At 50.7% G+C, this 23,285-nt stretch overlaps 1 protein-coding gene across 1 annotated transcript in view; it reads left to right on the forward strand.

The window, feature by feature from the left end:
* EPAS1 (endothelial PAS domain protein 1) overlaps positions 1-23,285 on the forward strand; it is an 82,942-nt gene that overhangs the window by 30,617 nt on the left and 29,040 nt on the right. Inside the window, exon 2 of the mRNA XM_032840429.1 lies at positions 16,036-16,226. Coding sequence (XP_032696320.1) covers positions 16,036-16,226 — 191 coding nt within the window. The remainder of the gene's footprint in view (positions 1-16,035; positions 16,227-23,285) is intronic.

Raw genomic sequence — 23,285 nt, forward strand, 5'->3', positions numbered from 1 at the left:
TTCTTTGTCGTGGCCAATGCCTGTTGGTCCTCACAGTCTCACGTGGAAGCCCTCCACAAGGCTCCCTTTCTCCCATCAGAGTGGGGTATGGCACCCTCTGTGCTCTCCAGAGCTCTCGCTACTGACTTCTGCAGTGAGAGGTTCAGGACCACCAGCTCACGGTGTGTGTCAGACGCGGCTCTAAGCTGCGTGGGTGTGTTAGTCCATGAGAGCTCAAGGAGGTCAGGACTTCTACAGTCACTGTTTCATAGGACACGAGGTTTAGAAAAACCTGAGGAGCTCTTGCCTCACAGAGAGGGTGTCTGAGCCCCACAGCCCAGGCAGTCCATCTGGCCTTGTGCCCAGATTTGCTTGCCTGTGTCCCTCACTTGGCTGTCCAGCTTGTTGAGAGAGAGAGAGAGAGAAAGAGAGACCTGTCTTCCCTTCCGCATCCCCAGTGTGTGACACAGGGTGGACACTCAGTAAATGTTCAGTTAGTGAGAGCTAAAGCTCACCGGACATAAACCCCAGATGGGATTTAAATTCCAAAGAGCCACACTTCCAAAAATGCTAAAATGCGAAGGAGCACTTGCCCTTTTAGCTAAGTCCTCTGCTTGCTTTAGAACCTTCTTCTAGGGGCTACAGGGTTGTGGGGTGTGACCAGGTTGTGGGTATAGGGCAAATGGATTTGTCACAATCTTTAAGGCAATCAGAAGTCACTCCAAGAAAGCAAAGCTACATCTGGCATTTAAAAAAAAAGGGGGGGGGGCGCCTGGGTGGCTCAGTGGGTTAAAGCCTCTGCCTTCGGCTCAGGTCATGATCCCATAGTTCTGGGATCGAGCCCCACACCGGGCTCTCTGCTCAGTGGGGAGTCTGCTTCCCCCTTTCTCTCTGCCTGCCTCTCTGCCTGCCTCTCTGCCTACTTGTGATCTCTGTCTGTCAAATAAATAAATAAAATCTTTAAATAAATAAATAAATAATAAAATAATTAGGGGAAACAAGGAAGCTGGAGAGAGAGGCCTTCTCTTCTACGCACTGGCAGTCAGATTGGGGGTGTCCCAGGAGTGGCTACGAGCCACTTGTGAGAGCCACTGAGGTCACAAACCACCCTCTGCTCAGGTGTCCCCGTACTAGGGCTAATCTTCTAAAGCGTTTAATCGAACACTGTACTGCCTCTGAGGTTTCAGGGACTCTGGGGCTGTTTTTCTCCCTGGGCTTAAAGTCTTTCTCTGCTGCTGACTCATATGTTAATTATCGCTTTCCACAAAGTAGAATTAACAGTGCTACAGCACCAGCCTGCCTGGGGTGTTAGACAACCATTTTATCTGCCTTGGTGGAACGGAGTTTGCCGGACAGCTGTGGCCTAGCCAACAGGCCCTCCTTGCGCATTCAGGGCAACAGGCACCTGAAACCCAGACACTAGCCTTGGCTACAGAAGAGGCCGCTGGGGGGCCTCTGCTCCACCCAGGAAACAGAGGGTTAACTGCCCAGGATTTTGCCCCAAAGTGTGGCCAAGAGTTTCAGTTCGCTGTCACCTGTCAGCATTAATGGACAGAACTGGTGATTCATGGAAAAAAAATACCAGATTGTTTTCTCTTTGACTGCTGGGCTGGATAATGAAGTAAAAATGACATTATCTCTAATAAAAGTGATCTGCGGAAATCACTGATAAAATATTAGGAGCAGAGATTTGCCATTAGCAGGTTAGCCAGATAAGGGGAGCAGCTGGATTCTGTTAACCCCCTTCTGGTCTGAGGTGTGTGTTGTTGAGGGGGTGGGATTGAGGCTTAGAGTCTAGATTTGGAAACACTGAAATTCAGGCTAATGGAGAGTGTTTATTCCAAAGTGTGGGTCTTGAGCTCTCCTTGCTGATCTTTAGGGTTGTCATTGGGTTTTTAACTTGTTTGATGTTTATCTCTTAAGATTTTTGCCTTCAGAAACTTTTCTTTTGTGTGGGGGGTACCTGGCCCATTTTCCCACTTCCATGTTACATCCCTTAAGTGCTGGAACCCTGGCCAAACCTTGGCGTCTTCCTTGTTAGAAATCTGACTCTAAGAAGGGCATCTATCCATGTGGCATGAAGGCTTTGGGTGCTAGGTAGTGTTGGGTAGCCGGTTGTTCTGTTGTGTCAAGGAGCTGGGATCAGAGGCAGAAACCCCGCCAAGTCTCCTCCGGTGGGGAGAAGAGGGGGCCGCCCCTCTCTAGGCTTGTATGCTGTCAGTGAAACTGGGTGGCATTTGGCTCACTGAACACTCCCTGTGGTGTGGACAGAGGCTCAGCCAGCACCTTCCATATGAAAGCATCCCTAGGGTATGGGAACCTGTTTCCTGGGATAGTGAGGCGCCAATGAACGTTAGGTAACCTAGTGAGGAAGACACCCCCCGTCCCTCCTCTTTATTAACCCACTTTCTATGGAGCAGTGCTGACCGAGGCATTCTAACTCTACAGTCCCCATCCCGTAGCTGGCGGAATCCCAGCTACTTTGGCCTTCACTCCAGCTCGCCATGCTGTATCTGAAGGAGATGAAACTGTCATTTTGGGGGTAAGGTCCAGTGCCAGGCTCCGTGTACGTAAGAACTTGGACATTTGCCTCTGCCCTCGGAGAAGACCTGTATGATAAGGAACAATAAAGTGATGCTACCTTATAGTAAATGGTATCGGTCAGTTCTCCAGGTGCTCAGGACAAGAGTGGGGGATCGGTGTGGGCTGCGTAGAGGGATCAGAAAAACCTCGCTGGAAGTGGCGGTACTGAAAGTATAGGGTTTGGAATATCGGAGAGGAAGGATCACATTTCAGGTGGAAAAAGGTAACTGGGTGGCAGAAAGGGGCGCTGAGTTATGGGGGACAGTCTGAAGCATGGTCTGGCTGGTAGGTAGGTAGGGTGCTGCTGGCTTTCAGGAATGAAGAGACCTTGAGGGGCACCTAGAGCTTGGGCTTCATCGTGAGGGCAGGAGGGAGCCACTCCCATTTTTAAATAGGACAGTGACAGGCTAAAGTGGTCTGGGAGTGGCTTGGTGAGCTCTTCCTTTCCCTGAGGTCTGATCGGACTTGTATGCTTCTTGATCAAAGAGCAACGAGAAACTGCTAGAAGATGAGGGCTAAAGTCTTTGAAAATAAAACACCACTGGAGCCTGAGGAGGTGTGCGTTTTGGTGAAGTTTATGTTTCGTCCCAGGGGATGGCGTTTATGAATTACTGTTCAGCGAGAATGCCAAGGCTTCAGCCCGGGGTGGCCCACGAGTTGCTGCCATATTTAGAGCTCCTCATGAGGGGACTCATGTCCCGTGGCATAACTGGCAAGAAAGACGGGTTCCCACACTTCCTGTCTAGTGTGGCAGAAGCACAGCCAGCAGGGGAGGGATCCGGGCTGGGTTCTGCTCTGCCCATGACCTGGCTCTTGGGACACTACCTGGGCAGTGGGCTAGGCACTTCTCCCATCATCTGACTTTATTTACCAGTCCTTGTGTCGTTGAAAGCCCTCCTCCCTGCTTGGCCCCTTGTGGATACTCAGCAGTGTTCGTGGCATGAATGCATCCCCACCACTCTGACTTTTCCAGCCTTGTACCCTGCTCCAGCCTGTCTCCAGACCCCTGGCCACCACCACCACCCCCATTTCCCCAGCAGTAGCCTTGTCCTTTCTCATGCCCGCACTCCATACCTGAGCCTCCTCCACAGCCCGCCTCCAGCACCCAGCTCTCCCTGCACTGTTCAGCCCTATAGACTTTCTCCTGAACACTCGCATTGTAGTGCTTGACCCTGCCCCTCGCCGCAAGCTCCCCGAGGCCTGTCGTTCCAGGCTTCCTGCTACTGTTCCCAGCCCGAGCACACCAAGAGGGTTTCGTGGATACTTGCTGAATGAGTGGAGAGGAAAGGCTGTTGCTGGGGAGAAGAACACCCCCACTTCCCAAATTGCTCAACATCATCCTTTGAGAGCATGATAATAATTTGGAGAAGACTTTGGCGTTTCCCATGGCTTTGGATGACTTCTCTGCACAGGAATGGAATGTAGCTTCCACACTGTGCATGAACATCTCCCTTCTAGCGGTAGTATGACTAGGGCAGGCAGAACAGGAAGAGAGCAAGCCTGGCACTTGGCCATGAATCAGATCCCACAGCTCTGGACAGGCGGCCATGTAACTGACTGAAAATCAGAGGAAGCCCAGAACAGAAAGGGTCTCTGAGATTTTCTTTGGGTTCTTCTCTCTCTCTCTCCTTTTCTTTTTCCTTTGTCTTTGCTTGTTTTCTTTTTTTTTAAGTAGGGAGGAAAGAAGGGGTTATAGGATGGGGCGGGTGGGAGGGGGGTAGAAAGTGAGAGTCTGTCCCCCAACTCCCCCCGCCCCCTTGCTGTTTTGAAATACTTTAAATACCAGGCACCAGAAGTTCTGGCATCAAACTGGGATTAGTAAGACAGATCCTGGGGTATTTCACATTAGCATATGGTCAAGCATCAGTCCTGATTCAAAGACTAGCTAGTGTTCTCTGCGTTGAAATTAAGGTGTCTGAAATAGAGGAGAGACCTGACCCTTACAATCCTACTCTGTTCAAGAGAAGAGTTCTCGGTGACGACCATCTACTCCAGTTAGGGCTTTTTAAATGCTTCCACCCAGATGTGTGACGACACTGTCAGGGGAATTTCTGCCCCCTCCTTCCTGAAGCTGCCCACCGCTGGCCCCAGAGGCGGCCCGGTTCCGTGTTCTCATGACACAGGAATTATTTTTGGCATCGCACATATTCTCTCTAACGTTCTTGCCTGCCCCCTCCCCTTGGTTGCCTTTCGGGGAGCAGTCTTTTGGGCAACGCCGTGCAAACTGGGGGTTAACTCGGCTCAGCATGGTGAAGAGGGGGAGTGGGAGAGAGGACTGCTGCTTTTGCCTCCTCTGTGGCCCCAGCCCCTCTCCCCTGGCTCATGAAAGAGCCTGCTTTGAGTAGGCTCTGTGCTCACCATTCATACCCTTTGCCGCCAGCCGAGGGGATATCTAGAGGTGACGCGGGGGGCTGTACCTCGGGGATGGCATCTTAATGACTCAACTTGGCGGGCGTTAGAACAGCCCCATTCAGAGCAAGTTCACTCCCTGTGCAGTTGGCTCTCTCAGCCCCTGTCCATAGATGGTCTCTTGTTCACGCTGCATGAGGAAATGGAGGTTTCCAAGTGGGAAGCAACCTTCCCGGTGCTTTAACTCTTCACTGAAGGGAAGAGGAGCTGCCCCAAATCTCAGCAGGCCCCGCTGCAGCTCCTGGGAGAGGCAGGGCCCCAGGGCTGGGGATGGAGGCCAGGGCCGCTGGGATCACTTCTGCTTTTGTCCCCAAGAGGGAAGGGAGAGAGGAGTAAAGGGCACGCTTGAATTGTCCTTAAAATCAGTTAGCAAATATTTACCCAGTTTGTCTGTCCTGGGCCAAGGTCCCTTGAAGGATGCACAGAAGTCAATGTTGTGTCTGTGCCCTCCTCTCCCCGCAAGAGCACCGAGGTACATACAGCCCAGTTAGAGCAGCAGAACATTGGCTTAGAAAAGCCAGCAAGACAGGGAGGCCTTTAATGAGGGCCAGTGAGTAATGTGGGCAGGAAGTGAAGGTGGCTGGGAAAGTATCTGTGGGTAGCAGGGCTTGGACTGGCCCCAAGGGAAGGAATTTTAAGAAATAAAAGGGGATGAGATGATGCAGGTTAGGGAGGGCACAAAAGAAGACAGGGACATCCAAGTGGGGCTAAGTGAAATAATCCCATAGGAAATATGAAAAGAGGGGAAGATTCTTTCTGGCAGAAGAGAAGATACGGCTTGTTAGATTTTAGGTGGCTTTGGCTAAGGATGCCATCAGGGTAGCACTGACCCTGTCAGCGATGACATCTCCATCATGTCGCTGGGTGTGGCCACTGACGAGTGGAATCAGCACCATCTGGGAGGTTACTGGAAATGCAGATCCTCAGGCCCCAGCCCACACCTCCTAAGTCAGAAACTATAATCCACTCCTTGGGTGATCTGTGTGCAAAGTCAAGTTTGAGAAGTGCTGGTCTCTTCAGCTCTAGTTCAGACCCAATTTCATTCAAGTAGTTGGAAACACACACACACACACACACACACACACACACACACATCTTTGAGTGTCTCTCTGTGCTGTGGCTCTTCCTGGATGGAAATCTTTTATTCTGACTGAGAATTGCATTAGAATTCTTACGAAGACCTAGAACAGTGAGAGACTTGGAGAAATTCATGGAACAGGAATGATTTAAGTGTTCTTTCTTCAGCGTCTCCCATTTGCATCACTTGGTGGTATTTGCACCTTGGAGGACCCCAAAGGAACAGATGAGGGCTCCTTTCCCGCGGGAGTATGTGGTCTAGTTGGAGAGACAAATGCTCTGGAAGTGAAATAAGTAGAGAATAAAGAGGAGGGCTGGCTCATGCCGTGTGACATCGCTGAAGCTGGATGTGCGGAAGTGAGCCCTTCCTGGAGGAAAGGGGCCATGAGCGGTCGTGAGGGATGGGGATCCCTTAGCCAGGCCCAGGGGATGAAGGGCACGTGCTTCAGTTGGGACATGGAACGTGGAAGACCAGGGGCTTTAGAGGCCGGCGGGGACTGGGGTAAGCAGCTCCTGCCTTCCTCCAGAGAACGCGCGTGCTTCATGCTGGGGAATCTGTTCTGCATCTCCTCTCAGGCACTTTTTTCTCAGTCCGGCTGCTGTGCCGTCTGTTCCGTTTTCTCAACGGAACGCAGTGGTGTAGGATCAGGGCAGCTGCGCAGGCAGAATGGCTTGAACCACACCTCAGATCGCGCTGTTGGAGGCCTGTGGGCTTCCGGAGAAGAAGGCTGCAGGTGGGTAGGAGCTTTAGAGAAAAGCCCAGTGTGGGGAAAGAGCCCCAGACCCAGAGAAGTGGTGGCGAGGAAAAGAGCAGGAGAACTAGACGTGCTGTGATTGCTTTGCAGTGTATGAAATAGAGAATCATTGTGTTGTGTGTCTGAAACAGATGTAATTTATAGGTCAATTGTACCTCAATAAAATTTTTTTAATCAAAAAAAAATTGGCCTAGTGAGAATGGAACACTTTACCTTGGCATCTGCGGACTTTGCTGGCAAAGGAAGAACTTTTTTTTTCTTTGTCTTTTCTTTCTTTTTCTTTTCCTTTCTTCTCTTTTCTTTTTTTTTTTTTTTTTTTTTTAAAGACCGACATCTCCAAGCAGGGAAAATCTATCCCACTGGCCTGGTTTGTCAGTGGAGGAGCTGACCTAGAGCAGGAGGGTGACCAGGATATCCCCTTTGCTGCTTCCCAGAGCAAGAATTCATCCTATTAAGTATTCCAGGAAGGCTTCACCCCCAACACACCCAGCTCAGCTAAACCTTTGAACCTACAAGAGGAATCTGCTCGGGGCATTTCTCAGAAGGCTGCAGTGCCATCAAGGGCATAGGACTTAAGGTCAAATGACACGTTTGAGAGCTGGGTCCATCCCTGGGTGATGCTGGGCACGCCACTTGACATCCTTGGGATCGGTTTCCTTCTGGGCAGAGTACCTACTTTATAGGATCGTTTCAGGATGAAATCGGTGGCAGGGTGATGAGAGTCCTGAAGGTGTGTGGTCCCTTCCTCGCTGTGGCAGCAGGATGTCAGCTTTCTGAGGCCAGTTAGTCTCTTGGCTGGAGTCTGCATGGTGGAAGGCGTCGGGCAGGAGCAGGCATCCGAGGCCAGAGAGAGCGGTGGAGGGCCAGGCAGGGGCCCCTTGCAGCTGCTGGCTTCCCTCCTTTTCACAGGTGCAAATGCCATGAGCCTGCCTTATGCATGCACTGGATGTGGTAAGATTGGAGGAGATGGAAAGACACTTTACTTTCAGTGGGAGAGGAGTCCTGCTCACCAGCAAGGGTGGCCATCTTTGCAAACCTGGAATTTCCAATTCCTCTGCCTCTCTTCTGGTGTGTTAGCCTGGATACGGCACGAGGGAAAGAGGAAGCCTAGGAGAGCCTGGGTGACTGGGCAGGGAAGGAGGGAAAGCTGCTGAGAAGGTGTGCACATCCTGCTTTCCTTCCCTGCCCACCCCCTACCCCCATCCCTGCCGTACCTCCCTCTGCAGCCCTGCCCAGTAGGGGTGGTCGTCAGTCCTGATCCTAGAAATGCTGATGTTGTTCAATCCCCAGCTTTCAAGAGGCAGTCACTGGGAGGCTGCAGTGGGGACCTGGCAGCCAGCAGCACGTGTGTCCTCTTTTGTCATAAAAAGTAAGTTAGAGAGCGACATGTGGCACACAGTGACCGCAGTGTTGTTTGTAACACGTAGAGACGAGACACTGTGAGTGAGCGAGCGCGTGCTGCATGGTAACATGCCCACAGTAGGGAGCGGCTGGCTGTTGTGGAAACTTGAAAGAACTCTTTAAATTTGATAAAATATTAAGAAGCCATAAATCTCATGAAATCTCAGTTTGTTTTATTTCTATCTTTCTGTACTTTTAAAATTGCCTACGCTAAATGTGTATTACCCTTATCTTCACCAAAGCGTTTTTAAAAAAGGAAATGATTTAAGATAAGCAGGGTTATAGGAGGGTAATGAATAATGAAGGTCTGTTTGCAACTGTGTGACAGGTCTGGTGCTGGCTGGCAGTGGGCTCCTCGTTCTTGTGTCCTTGAGAAAGTCAGAGCTCGGGGCTTTTGTCCCAGGTCCACGCATTCCCACTGCGTTTCTGGGCTTCAGTTTTCATCATCTCTAAAACGGGGATGATGGTACCTGCTCTTTTCCTATCCTGCTGGGTCAGATTTACAGATCAGCTTCTAAAGTACTGTATCAACTGTAGTGATTTGTCCAGACGCAAAGAGGTATTACTCCCAACACGTCGAACAAAGAAAATCCTGCTAAGGCTTGGGCTCTGCGGGGCTAAGCACAGCACCACTTCACCACGGTCACTCCTATATACTCACCTGGCTTTTCCCGGCTGGGCTGGGGACTGCACCTGTCCTCAGATTATATAAGGATCGGGACATCTGGAGCCCCACGTGGGCTGTACCTATGGGGCTGCTTTGTAATTGAGTGAGCTGCTCTTCTTGGAGGCTGCCTGCAGCCCAGAAGCCCACTAGATAAGCATCTCTAGTGGGCCCCAGACATTGCTGTCAGCTCTGAATGCAGTCCAGGCCCACTTTCCAGGGCCACAGACTGCCTGTGGGGGTCAGGGAGGCAGGGGCTCAGCCCCAGCAGAGGGGAGTTTGGGAGGTTGAGGTATGAGACACTTTCCAGGATTCCTCCTTCAGGGAAGGGAGGAGTGGAGACATCCCCTCCTGTCCTAGCTTCCCCAACCCTTACTCCTTCTTTGTATCCTCTCTTTTAGGCCTTCTGATGTACTAGTCTGTAGTATGTCTCACCTCCCAGTGGGGCTTGGTCTCCTTCAGAGCAGAGCCCGTGCCCCTCACCAGTGGTGTGTGTGTTGAAGTGGTTGGATGCTTCCTTTCCCCCTCACGGCGGTCCATCTGATCTGCCCAGTTCCTCCTGAATTTCTTCTATTTTGACTGGTTGACGTTTGATGCCTTTATTCCCCTCTATAATAGATTCATACACTAATCACCACTGCCCCAGGACAAATGTCGGATTTCACCCAGAAAATTGGCCACGAGAGTACCCCCTGGTTCTGCCCGTTTTTGCCTCTCCTTTGCAATTGCCTGTAGAGCCAAAGACCATTCTTTGGATCACCTTCAATTGTGGCAAGGCCTTATCTCGGAGGGCACATTTCATGCTTTCAAACAACCAACATCCATTCTCAGCCGAGTCTGGTGACTAAAGGAGGTGGGCAGGCCTTGATAATATTGTTTGGGGTTGAAAATAAAGTGTGTTCTATGAAGTGTTAGGACTGATTTTCTTGTGTGGCTCTGAAATTAGTTCTAAAAGGCCTCCCAAAATACTTAGAGCAGTGGTTAGTTTCAGAAACAGACCCGGGTGTCAGTCTTCTGAAGACCTGTGATGGCAGGCATGGAAGCCTGCGGTGCAGTAAGCCCTCCGGGTGATTCTGCTGGAGGCCAAAGTTGAGAATCAGGGCTCTGCAGAATAGGACCAATACTGCCACGGAGTTTAACTGAGGATCAGATGAGGTGGTCCAGGAAATGCACCTCTCCCCAGTGCTCCGTAAATACTAGTTTCCTTTTCCTTTCACCGAAAACAAAAACCAGAAAACAAACCTTTTGATTTTAAGCTGCCTGCTTTGCAGTCGAGGTTCCCAGCCCTGGGTGCACATGGGCCTCACATGGCAAGCTTTAAGGTCCCCAATGCCCCGGCTGCACCCCAGCCCTATTACATCAGACTCTGGGGGGAGGGGCACGACCCAGGCATCGGTCTTTAGGGCTCCTCTGGTGACTCAAGTGAGCAGCCAGGATTGAGAAGCACCCGCGTTGCCTCTGCTCTGATGCCATCCAGGCAGCTTTCAGCCCCTGGGTGTGGGGACCCAGCCATTCCCCCTGATCTCTGGGACCCGAAGCTGGTGTGCTCCTCATCTTTGGGCGGCCCTTGTGCAGCGGCCACATAGCCTCACGGAAGAGTCACGAGACCCCCTCCCAGTGGCATTTGACCTTCATTTCCTCCACTCACACCCTCCTAAGAATTGGAACCAGCTTAGAATTTCCCCACCAACCCACAGACTGCTGGCTTAATTAGCTTCAGTCTCCCTCCCTATCTGCTGAATTCCTTTCTCCTTGTAGGCCAGCTAACCTTACAAGGTTAACAGGCCTGGTGTTATGGTACTCTGGTCCTGCTCCTCCTGAAAGTCAGGGGAGAATAGCTAAAGAAGGAACCAGCCTCACTGGTGCAGCTGGAGACATCCTGGGGGACCCCCATACCAGGCCTTGCTCACCTGGAAGTCAGCAACCAGGATCATCTTGACCAAGAGGTGATAATGGTTCAGTTATCAACTTAAGCCAAGCCTGGAGCCCAGACACAGAAGTTAAGGAGTCCTGTGTAGGGTAACAAAGCTCTGGACACAGAGGTCTTTCCTGGCTGAGTTGTGGCATATACACACTGGAGCTTGAGGTCAGTTTTGCTTTCTCTTCCGAGTAGCTGCCTAGTCCTTAAGTGGTTGCTTCCCTTAGGATCAGATGTTTTAGAGAGTGAGTTTCCACCTTGGGGAGGGCAGGTATAAACTTGTAGATATTAGCATGTAAAAGAAAAGGACAGAAATGTGCTCACCTGTATAATGGAGAAGAACATTCCTACCAGCTGGACCTGCAGCCTTGAGGAGTCTCCTGAGCGTACCCCCCGCCCACACCCCAGCCCCCCAGTGATGAGGGCTGCATCCCTCAGGCCCACAGCACTGACCCCTTCTTCCTCTCCGACCCCATGCAAACTCAGTGCCTCAGTCCTGCTGCTGAGATTCCAAGCTGAGGGGTGCTCACTTAAGGACAGAGAATCTTTATGTCACTGTGTCCTTTCAAATCTTAACCTCCCCTTCTCCCATGGTGTCCGTGAGACCCAGTTTGTGGGCAAGTGTCTGACAGAGCACACAGCACGTCAGAGGCGCACAGTCCACAGCAGTTTCCTTGCTGCCAGTGGGAAAATCTTTGATCTTGGACCCAGAAGAATTCAGCTGGAGACAATGTCTCTTATCAAGTTACCGGATCTCTCTAAATCTCGGCCTCTTCATCTATTAAGTGGGGATACTAGTTCCTATCCCTCGGGGTTGTTATGAGAAGCAAATGAGATAGCACACACACAGGGGAGAAAGTGGATTCTGACCCTCAAGCGATGGAAGGGTGGTGTTCCTTCTGGGATCAGCTGAAATCCTGTCTCCCTGGGTAGCTTCCCGTGACCTTGCTCCTACTGACTCATTTCTTATCTTAACCATGTGTGCTGTTTATTGTCCATGCGTAATTCCGTGGTTAATGGAGGTGTTTCAGGTTGTTGGCTCCCCAACCAGACTGTCTACTCCTCATAAGCCGGGGGCAGCATATCCGCCGTGCAGTTGCACAGGGCCCAACACGGAGTTCGATAAATTCTTCTGGGTCTGCAAGGAGGATACCGTTAGACAGGGCCCCATTTATGCCGTGTGTCCCGTACAGCAAATACTGTGCACCCGGGACCGCCCTGTGGTTTCAGGAGAGCCACCTAGAAAGACAGGAGTAGCCACTTTATAGAATGAGCAATTTAGAGTCAGATAAATCTGAGTCTTTTCTGATGATTTCGAAAACTTAAGATAAACCACGCTTTTATGAGAAACCAGAGAATTCTAAAGTGCCATGTCTAGAATTGCCCACCTCCACCGCCCCCACCCCCCGGCCAAATGCTGGTCTATTGCAGGCAGTTCTAGGACCTATCTAGGGAGAGAAAATAAACTGCAACTATTTTTGGAAATGAAGCCTCATTGACCTGAGAAGCTTCAGCAATCTAACACAAACTCATCACGATCAGCCCGACCCCCAGTGACGCCTCTAGCCCTGGGACAACATTGATTTGGCGACGAAGAGCGGCTGTTAGGGCAAAACTCTGAATGCGACTGACACTCAGATTTGCCAGATATCACGACAATTTTCCTCAGTGGAGAGCTTCTGAGTCCTTTTAGTCCTCGTACACTCGTCTCCTTTGATCCTGACCAGTAAGACGTGAGTCTCTCCCATTTTACACACAAGGATGTCGGGGCACGGAGAATGTATTCTCTTGCCCACATCGGACGGTTAGCTCGTCCTGTGGCCAGCAGATCAAAAACACCAGTCCTCCTGACTTCCAGCCTCCTTTTCTACTTGCGCAGAGGCCCGAGCTGTGGTAAACTGCTGGAGGAAGCAGGCTGTGTGTGCATCCGTTGGGAAGGTCTTACCGTCAGGCTTGGCGTTAACCATGCTTATTCTTCAGTGTTGCTAAATAAATGAGAGCAGTGTTACACGTTTTTGTTCTTCCAGGAGTCCGCGTTAGATATCTCCGGGCTGTGTCAAGGTTAACTAGATAATCCAGTTAAAGTCCTGTTAGCCCCCTGAGTGCGGCTATAAAAACAAGGTAGCTAAAACAGAGCTCACGGCTTTTGAAGTAAGAGGCTGTGTGAGATTCTCCGTCTTTCTTTTTCTAAGTGATGAGATGTTTTGGTTTCTTTATTTCTTGCTAACACCTCTGTCTCCTGAGGTTAAGCAGTGGAAAGAATATTATTGGCCTAGGAAGAGATGCGTTCTAGCCCTCACTTAGTCACTGATTAGCTGGGTTGTCCTGGGTGAGTAACTTAGCCTGGTCTGGCCTCAGTTTGCAGATCTGTGAAATGGGGGCAAGAGCAATGCCAGTCTTGCCCATCTTACACGCAGGCTGTGAAGGTGGAATTAGACACGGAGCACCCATGTGTCTCAGAACCTCTTGGTGTCTGCCCACTGACTGCATGCTCTCCAAGGCAAGCAGGCATTGACTAGGCATTGACTTTGTGACCTTGGGCAAGTTAGACATCACGTCTGAGCCTCTGTTTCCACATGTGCGAACTGTGTCCTCCGCACCTACCATATTGTCATTAGGATCATAATGTCATATATGTAAGGTCCTTGGTGCAGTGTTGAGGCACAAAAGTAGGTGGGAATAAACTTCTGCATGGTCGAGGAAACGTGGTAGGTGCCAAGTCTCGAATGCCATTGCCAGACAGAGCATTGACTGCAGCCTGCCTTTCCCCCGACCTGGCTCTTCCTCTCTGCCTGTCTGTCCTTGCACTCCAAGCGACGGGCAACAGCAAACGGGAACTGTGCCTGCAGACATTGGCATTCGTGTCGCAGCCTCTGCTGGTGATCCTTTCTGCCCAGGATGGCTTCACCTAGGTGCCCTAATGACTGGTCATGTGCTGATGATGCTTTTGTTGGGGAGCACAGGTTGGTGCTAGTGAAGGGAATCCAGCATCTGGAAGACACTGGCTCTCCCTTACCTGTTCTCATGACAGACAGGAATGAAGTGTACAGTTTTGGTGTCCTGTCCCCTCCCAGCCTCCTTCCCTGTGCCCTGACATCTGCAAGCTCGAACAGCTGCTTTTGCTCCAAGGTCAGAGGTCAGGATTCCAATACAAATGGGAGGGACTCCGGTACAAACTACTGTTACAACTAGGGTGTGGGAGGCTCCGAGAGAGTGCAAATGGTGGGGTACTAGCCGGTACAGGGCAAGGGTTCTGAGAATGGATGTGGGGAGAGCAGAGGAGATAGAAGTTTGGGAAAGGAAACAGCAAGGCGAGAGGGGACAGGAAAAAAACGATTTCACCCATTTCACAATTTTTCTGAAGGGTCTCCCTGCCCATCAACAGTCTTCCCACAATCTGAGTGTATGGTGTGTAATACATCCAGGGAGCTGGAGGGCCCATTTTTTTTTTTTTAAATGAAGCATGTTGTAAAGTGAAACAGTCCTTCTGCCCCAAATCTTGAGGGTTTTGAGAAGTATGTCAACATTCCGTGAATCCCCAAGTACTGATCTTCCGGCCAAATATTAGGCTGCAAAACCAAACAGAAGGAGAAGCCACGACTAACTTTGGAAATCTCAGAAGGGCGGACTGAGGCAGCGACCTGGAGCTGGTCAGAGGCGGCCTTGAGAACTGCATTGGACAGTTTATTGAAAAATAAATTTTAAAAAATGTTTATTAAACAAGAAATACAGGTTATTTATAGAAACATAAGAAAATACAGACAAGTACTAGAAAAAAATAATAATAACCCTCCCTCACATTACTGATGGATAAAAAGCCTCATTCTGGGACCCACCGGCCTGGCGCAAAGCCGCTTCCCCACTTACATGCCTAAGGGCTGCAGGTGAATCACCTCTCCTCTGTGTCTCTGTTTGCTCATCTCTGAATCAGAGATAACCATCATACTGCTTCTAAGGACAGGTGTGAGAATATAGGAAGCTAATGCTGTGGTGCTTAAAACAGCTCCTGAAATACAGTAAACACTATATATGAATGGCTGTAAGAATAATGGTTATTTTCATTTTACTCTATCTCTAGACCTTTTCTTATATAATCTATAAGATATATTATGTAGAATACTTAACGTTTCTATGAAAATAGGTTATACCATATTCTTTAGTAAAATCATTTTTACTCTTGATCATTTTTTTCATGGACAGATTTGTTATTATTAGCTAACCTTCCTAGCTTACAGTTGGGATATATCTATGGTAAAGATTTTAAATAAATTATATCCAATCCTCACAATAATTCTGTTATTATATATATTATAAGTACTATTATGACCATTACATAGATGAGAAAAAACAGAGTCTGAGCAGTTCACGTAGCCGACGTGTACAGAGCCAACGAGTGGAGAAATTACAATTTCAATCCAGGCAGGCTGGCTTTTGAACCTGCTTGTGTTAGGACAACATAGGCTTTATGAGAAGATTTAGAATTTCTTTAGAGTTTCCTGCAAGAGGCAGGTTTGGGTGTGTGTCATCTTTCCTTCTGTACTGCAAAGAGGAGGAAAGCAACCGTGAGACAGGCTGCTGACCTATGCTGGCAGGATGAAAGAGAAAACATGTTTGCGCTCACTCCTTTTTAACCCTTGCCAGCCATGCTATGTGGGACAACAGACTGACAGATGTCTGGCTCACTGTTTCTTCTTGGGCTTGGGCTCTAATGGCCTTTCCAGTTTTCACTGTGGCGATCACTCTCTGATACCAAATGGGATCTAAGGTCCAGTCCTGGGCTTCCCGTTTCCTAAGTATGTTTTATCCAGAAAAGAGGGCCTGGAAGCAGTTTTTCAGCTCGTTCTCCAGGGCCTCTGATACAGCGTCCTGGGCCAGTGGCCACAACCTCCTCACACTTCCCTCGCCATCCCGGGGTCCTCGCCCCAGTCCTCCGGTAACCCAGGACCAAGTCGCAGGCATTGCCAGCTGATGAGTCAGCAAGTCCATGTTCCAAGCCCCCGCACACGAAGCCCGGGTCTGGGCAACACAGGTGCAAGAGGAGGGAGGCAGTTCAGAGCACAAACACAAGCGAAGGCAGGGCTGCCGACCGAGAGCAGAGGCTGCATGTGCTGGACGACAGGTGGGGGCCGCGTCAGCTCTGCGGAAGGGTCTGGCTGCACCACCGTCTGGGGTCCCGGGGATGTCTTGACCTGGCGTGTGAGAGGATGACAGTGACATTTCAGGAACTGACCCCTCCCCTCTGCATTCAGGAGTAGCTCGGAGAGGAGGAAGGAGAAGTCCCGGGATGCCGCCAGGTGCCGGCGGAGCAAAGAGACCGAAGTCTTCTATGAGCTGGCCCACGAGCTGCCCCTGCCGCACAGTGTGAGCTCCCACCTGGACAAGGCCTCCATCATGCGGCTGGCCATCAGTTTCCTACGCACCCATAAGCTCCTGTCCTCAGGTGAGCCCGGCAGTCACCCCCCACTGGTGCCGGTGACAGTGACTGCCTGACCAGCGCGTGCTTGCCTGCGGGAGGCTCCCTCATGCTGCGGGCGTGGGGAGGGCTCTGGGAAGGGCTCTGCGGAACCTCCGTCCACGTGGAGGCCACCACTGGGGCTTCATTCCCTCGTTCTGAACCCCTCCTTGCTGGCGGTGACCTGTACAATAAATATGGCCACGGGGTGCAGAGCAGGGATGGGACCAAGGGAGTGGATGGGCACCCAGAAGCTGAGGAGGGCGACCGGGGATGGACAGGAGGCCCTTCCACCAGTTTCCACCTTGACCGGCCGCCTCCAGGCCCACACTCCACTGCGGAGCGTGCCTTTAGGAAGCACTTGTCATCCTCCAGCTACCTTCTCCAGAAGGGCAGCAGTGTACCCGTGTGCCCTTTCCCCTCTTGCTAGCCAGTGTGCTTGACAAAGTACATGGCATCTCTGCTCTTGGTTTCCTTGCCTGCAAAAGGGCTTAAAAGCACTTTTACCACACGGGGCATCTGTGAGAAGGAGAGGAGGCCAGGTCTGCGCCGCCCCTGACCTGGCCACATTCCCTCACACTGCGGAGTCTCACTGCGCCACTCCTCACACTGGTGGGGAACAGCCTCCCCACGGAACCTGCTAAAAATTCCGACCCTCCCTGGCATCACAGTGACTCTCAAGTTCACAAAACTTTTCTTTTTCTTTTTTTTTTTTTTTTTTTTTCAGGTTTTTTTTTCCCTCAGAGTTCACAATCTTCAAAAAACCATTTCCTGTTAGTCCTGACCAGAAAGAAGCAGCCTGGGGAGTTTTCCAGTTTCAGATTGTATGTGACAGTCCCATCTGGTCTGTCAGTTTCATAAGGAAACTGGGCGGCAGGGAGAGCCTCTCCCACGTGGCAGGTGGCCATGTCCCAGCTGGGGAGCCCGAGGGAGGCAGGCAGGCAGGCAAGGGAAGATTCTTTTGTGGTTGGTTTTGCTTTTCCTGAGTGAGCCTGGTGCCTTGGAGCTGGTCGGCTCTGCCATCCTGTTATGAAGTGGCTATTCTGGGAAAGAAACCCAGAGCAGAGGGAATCCAGCGTGAGGTGGGGAGGCCGGACCAGCATGTGCTATTCTGGGCCCTGGAGCACAGGAAGGATATGGGGAAAGAAAGACCCACTGAGCTCCAAGGGTCGGAGGGCTATGGTCTGTACTGCCCATGTAAAGAGTCTCAGAACAGAGCAGAGGAGAGGGGGAGAACCAAGGGCAAAGACACGCTCTATAAATACCTTCAGAGAAACAATGCCAGAGAATGGCGGGTTTGTCACAGATGCGGCTGAAGGAGGGAACAGTGGCCTGGAGGCACCATCAGAGGGCACATGTGTACCTCTCTCTTTAAAGAGCCTTCTCTTTCTGGACAGGTGAGGGCAGTGTCTGGTAGTGTGAGAATCATCTTTGTATAAACAAAGAGCCTGCAGGAATTAAGGACTAGACAGAGACCCTTTCCCCACACTCAGAAACATCTCTTCAACTTCCCTGTTACGATACTTGCAATTCTCTTAGACAGGAGTGCCTTTGGGTAAATCATTGCCTCCTTCCAGCCCAAGCCCCATATCCCCACCGACAGAGACCCCAAAAGGAGTGATTTGTGCATCCGGGGGCACCTCTGTGATGGAACTTGGACTTTTAGAACATTGGAGAAAGAGGACAAGTGAGGTACAAGTAGGTGAAGGTTGCTCAAAGTCACACGCTTAGCACGCGGTGAGTCTGCACTTGGAATGCAAGCTCTTTCAAATCTGCATCTGTGGGAAAGATGGTGGTGGGAGGGCGGGAGCATCCCGCAGACCTGGCCAGGCAAAGATGTTGACGAGGGCTCGGTGTGGAGGGCAGAGGAGGGTTCTTCCTTGGCAAGAGGACCAAAGTGGAGCAGAGGCATCTGGGGGCCAGCCCGGATCAGTGGGGTGCAGAGATGGTCCTCACACATAGAGTGAGCTGTCTCCATCCTTTCTCTTGGTGTGCGTCGTTGATTTCCAAGCTCTCCCCCGCATAATCATCCTTCGCAGTGGTTCCAAGGTTGGCTTGGAGATGGCTACAAATCAGAGGCTGGGTCCCCAGAGCATGTCTGCCTGCCTGTGTGCTGGCGTGAGCCCCCCACGTGCCAGCCCCACCCTGAGAGATAGGACCACAGAGAGACAGCACACACCCCTGCTCAGGTGCTATTGTAAGTCACGGGCACCAACTGCCTGCCCTTTGGCCGGGCTTGGCCCCAAACTGACCAGAGCCTCAGCATGTCCGCCCTGGTCCTCTCTGTCCTGAGGAGGGAAATGACGGAAAAGGATAAGAAGGGTCTACAATTGTCCCTCTGGTCCTGGTGTCCTTGAGGGAGCCGCTCTCATAAAACACACATCATCTAGGGCAGGAGGAGGACACGGATGGCTTTTCAACATCCCCTTTCTCTGCCTTCTCTTCTGGTCCTGCTGCACATTCTTTAGACCAAGTGTGGAGATCATTTTCAAGAATTGTATGTGAGCTCGGGTCTTTATTTATTTATTTTTCTTAAATCACATTTTGCTTTTTCAAAATAAGCAATCCAGTGGAAAGGAGTACAGGACTTATGGGCAAATAGACCCACCCTGGGGACTCAGTCGCATGGCCTTCTTTACAAGCTTGCAAGAATCTCTTCACTACCTCCCAGCTTTCCTTTCTCATCTGCACAAGAGTGATTGATACCAGTCCTTCCCCTGGAGTGCTATTTGAGGATGGAGAGAAGTGGCAAGAAAAGCCCTTACCCTCTTGCCTGCCACATCTGAGGCTCTCTGTAAGTGACAGCTTAGAAATAAAGGTTATGATGAATAAGCAGATTGATTTATACTAAGTATAGGCTTCTGGAGAAATGATGTCAGTGGGAACCCAGTGGAAACCCACACTCACACTGTCCTCTTACCCACCGTCAGCCGGGCCTATCGAAATGTGGAGTAGCCAAGTTTTTCCCAAGTCAAAACAAACCACAGATTCCACACGGAAGCATTTCTAACAAAGGTGAGCACCAGGGTTGGCTCACTGTAAAATAGGAAATAGTTGGTTGCATACCTCAGAGTTCAAAAGGCTAAAAAAGACCAGGTTTTGCTTTAGAAAAGTTTCTTCTTTACTTAGTAACACGCTTCCCTTTGATTTTCACAGTAGGCTGTTCTGTGTGGGAATGTGGGAGAGGAAATCTCAGCACTGAGAAATCCAAGCTGGGAGTCGGGGCGGCCGACTGAGATTCGTATCACAGGAAGCAAACTGAAACAATGGCTTTATGATATTAGCTTCCACGCTGGGCCGAGAACAGAACACACTCTGACGGGAACACATCGGTGGAAATACCGCTTGATTGTCTTAAATCCTCTTTCAAGATGAGCGCCACAAGCCATGACCAGATGAGGATCACCTCTGCATTCAGAGGGCCTGAGACAGCAGGAAATACACAAACTGCGTTTTTCACGATAAAATTGATTTTTTGGCTTCTCCACACTCAGATATGGGGAAATCAAATGATTTTACATGATTGCCAGAGGTCCTCGTGTAGCAAGTTTGCGAAAGAAAAATGTCAGCTTTATTATTGATGCATTGGCATGAATGAATCGATCCATTCATGCTTTGCCCCACTCACGGCCTTTTTCGGTGCTGTTTGGAGAGGAGCTGGGAGGCAGAGTCATGCCAGGATGTTAAACGGCTGAAAGCAGCTAATGACAATCTCTTCCAGAGATACTGACCCTGTTCAGATCACTCCCTTAATTTAAACCAAAAACGTCTGGTCAGTCAGCAGGTGTCTGCTGACCCCAGCCCTGTGCTACATCTTATAAAGGAAGGGTACACAGAGAGGTTAAGATAGGATAATAAGTTACATAAAGAACAAAGGAATGAATCTCTAATGGTGGGACTTTCCAGGCCCTTGGGGAGGCCAGCAAGAGCAGGTAGAACACAGTGCCTTCTGCCAAAGATGGGAGGGTCGCCCCAGCCTACTACCGGGTAATGGTAGTGGGGGGTCTGCAGGGAAAGCTGGAGTAAGGAGTCGGTTTCAAAAAGAAAGCCTCTGTGATGATAACTAAGTGGCGACTGAACCAGGAGGATCACATCGACACGGTTTTAAGAATCCTCAGAGAACTTGTTAGGGGGAGACAAAGAGGGAGGAAGGCCGGTCTGCCGGAATAAAGACCGATCCGGACCAGCAGGGCCTTTGCACAGTCTGGTCTCCGAGACCTGGTCTGGAGCGTCTCCCCTGCCGCCCCGCTGCCCTGCCTGCTCACCCCAGACGCCTGGCTCCTGCTGCCCGTGGGGTCCCGCCCCACATGGGTGGTGCCGCCTGAAGGAAATGAGCACTGCTCCGGAAAAAGTGCTCCGAAACCCCAGCCCGCGCATATCCTGGCTGTGGGGAGTCGTCATCAAAGCCTGTTTACTGGGGCTATTGTTAGCATTAAAGAATCTTGTTGTGCTCCCCAGGCCAAGCATGCTTGGTCTTAGCACAGCGCCTCTGATTCCAACGGCCCGCCCCTCTTCTGGGGGTCTGGACCCTGACGGGTCCTGGGAAGCAAGTAACTGAGACCTAGAGCCCATAGCGATTTGGAGACCCCGCTGGAGGCTTCTCAAGCATCTACTGTGGGCTCCTCTTTATTTAGCACCACAGGTTTCTTCTGGATTGTTGTGTAAGCTTATGGTGGTCTAGCCTTGTCTTCAGCACTGATCTGTAGATTCCTTGAGCGAAAAGATGGCTCTTATACCCTTCCGTATCCCTGATTCTCCCTAGGATGGGGCTGAGCACGTAGGGACACTTGTTGACAGATGGCCTGACTGATGTCCTGCTTTGTGCCTGGCGCAGGGCAGACACGTAGTTGGGGTATGGTAACGGCGTAGTGAATAGGTGAGCTTTCTAGGTGCCTGACACTGAGCTGGAGACTAATGATGCCGTAGGGAAGAACTAATGCTCCCCAGAAAGAGCAGGAGAGGAGCAGAGGGGGATAGGCACGCACCCCCAGCCGCTAGGGTGAGGATCTGCCTCTGGCCCTGCCGTTTTCACCCTCAGCTCCAAGCTGACTGTGAGCTGGCCAGGAACTTTCAGTGTCCCCCAGGACAAAAAGCAGGTGCTGCGGGAGTAAATAGTTCCATAGAGGAAAGAGGCCAGGTTGTCCCAGGGGTCCCTCGGGCCCGGCCTGCTGGCTTCCTGGTCCTCTAGCCATTGTGACTTCAGTTCCAAGATGTTCTGTTTCCATTCGTGGTCCCTGAGCACCCCTCTCCCTTCCTCCCAGAGGCCAGCTGGCCAGCTGCTCTTGCCAATTCGCCACCTCCTGGAAGCAAGTGTACTGGGCATGGATGGAAACCAGTTTGGCTGGGTTGGAACAGTTAAAAACAGGAAATTTTAAGCAGAACTATTTTCTCTGGGCCTAGTTAACCCAAATAGGGTTGTCTTGGGATTTTACCCAATTTTGAGGTCAGTGTTGCCACTGACATCAAAGAAGTTGAAGAGAAAAAAAATCTTCTCAATAGGGCAGAACTCATGGGGCTGGCCCTTGCTGTCTAGAGAAGGTGGTCACCTATCTGGTATGATTTGATGGTGCTGAAAACCTCTCCTCACCCATCCCCAAAGTAGGTCACCATCTACCAAAACAGTTGGATTTTCTCAGCATTAAGGGTCACTCGTAGGACCTTGAGTTATGGCAGTGATTCTCAATCTGTGGTCCTAGCAGCATCCTCATCACCTGAGAACTTGTTAGAAAAGCAGATTCTCAGCCCACATCTGAGACATACTGAATCAGGGACTCTGGAGAAGGGCTCCTCTCAAGCCAGCTTCTTGAGTGTGTGACCTGTGCGGTCCCACAGAGCTCCACACTCAGAAGAGCCCTGGACATAGTTAAATTTTTCAACAAGAGGCCCCACATTTCCCCGCTGGGCCCATGAGTTATGCAGTAGCCCCCCCCAGACCCCAAAATCCTTGCTTTAGCGAGCCCTGCAGGGGATGCTGGTACACGCTCAACTGTGAAAGCACTGAGTTACATCACCTACATCCTAAAGCCCCTATTTAAATATGGCCGTTAGCTGAAGCACCAACATTGGCAGCGGCCAAACCGCCACCTAGAACTTGGGCTCGTCATCAGTTCAGCTGACTAGTTAGTTGGCAGAAATCCTGAGCAGGGATCAAGTGTGGGGATGTGTGTGGCATAAGGCCATCCCCAGATGGTCTCCCTTCCCAGAAGCTAGTTAGGGTGTGAAGAGGAAAGAATTTCCCTCCTTTGTTCCACCATTTTAGCAAAATGGAAAGGAAGTCACCAGGATACTACTCTCTGTAGCCCAACTCTTGGCTCTAAAGGCAAGCCCATCCCTGGATGGGCCCGCTCTGTTCCTCTGTGACCCTGGCACATTTCCTGATCCCATGTCCTGAAGGTGGCTGGTCCCCAGTGGTGCCACTGAAGGCCTTTGGTAAAGACCTCTCCTAATTTGGATTTGTTCTTCTTGAGGAATAGCAGCATATAGCCCAGAAGCTTAAATTTAGGGGCTCAAGGGAAAAGAGAACCAAATAAACCCGGTGGCCTCGCAGAGAGACCCTTGGACCTCATTTCACCGTATCCATGCATTTTTTTTTTTTTTCCAAGTGGCCCAGAAATCTAATTGTATTTTACATTCTATAGAACAGTCTCAGGTTAGAAGATGCCTTTTAGTTAAGTAAATATTAACTTTTATAACAGACAAATTACTCTGTTTCCCTTGTTCTATGAGTTAAATGAGGTCTACTTGGCATGATGTTTATACTGGAGGAATGCAAATTTTTTAAGTAAAGGTATGTTTGGAGTTAAATAATATGGTGGTGACAACAGCCAAGGGCCTGGGGCCTGAGCACTTTGGGACAAGAGCTGAGTCTACATTTGATCTGCTCTGGGGCAGCTGGCAGAAGTGTACTTGAGAGACTAGGGCTACTCACAGTGGCCGGTTGGGGGGTGGGTGCTTCCCCAGGTGGCCCTCAGCAAATGCTTCTCTAGCCTGCCATGAGCGTGGTGGCTCCCTCATGTGGTTCTTGCCCCCTCATGTGGTTCTTGCCCC

The sequence above is a fragment of the Lontra canadensis genome, unplaced genomic scaffold (assembly GCF_010015895.1).
Source record: "Lontra canadensis isolate GAN:19392208 unplaced genomic scaffold, GSC_riverotter_1.0 scaffold112, whole genome shotgun sequence".
Classification (NCBI taxonomy): Eukaryota; Metazoa; Chordata; class Mammalia; order Carnivora; family Mustelidae; genus Lontra; species Lontra canadensis.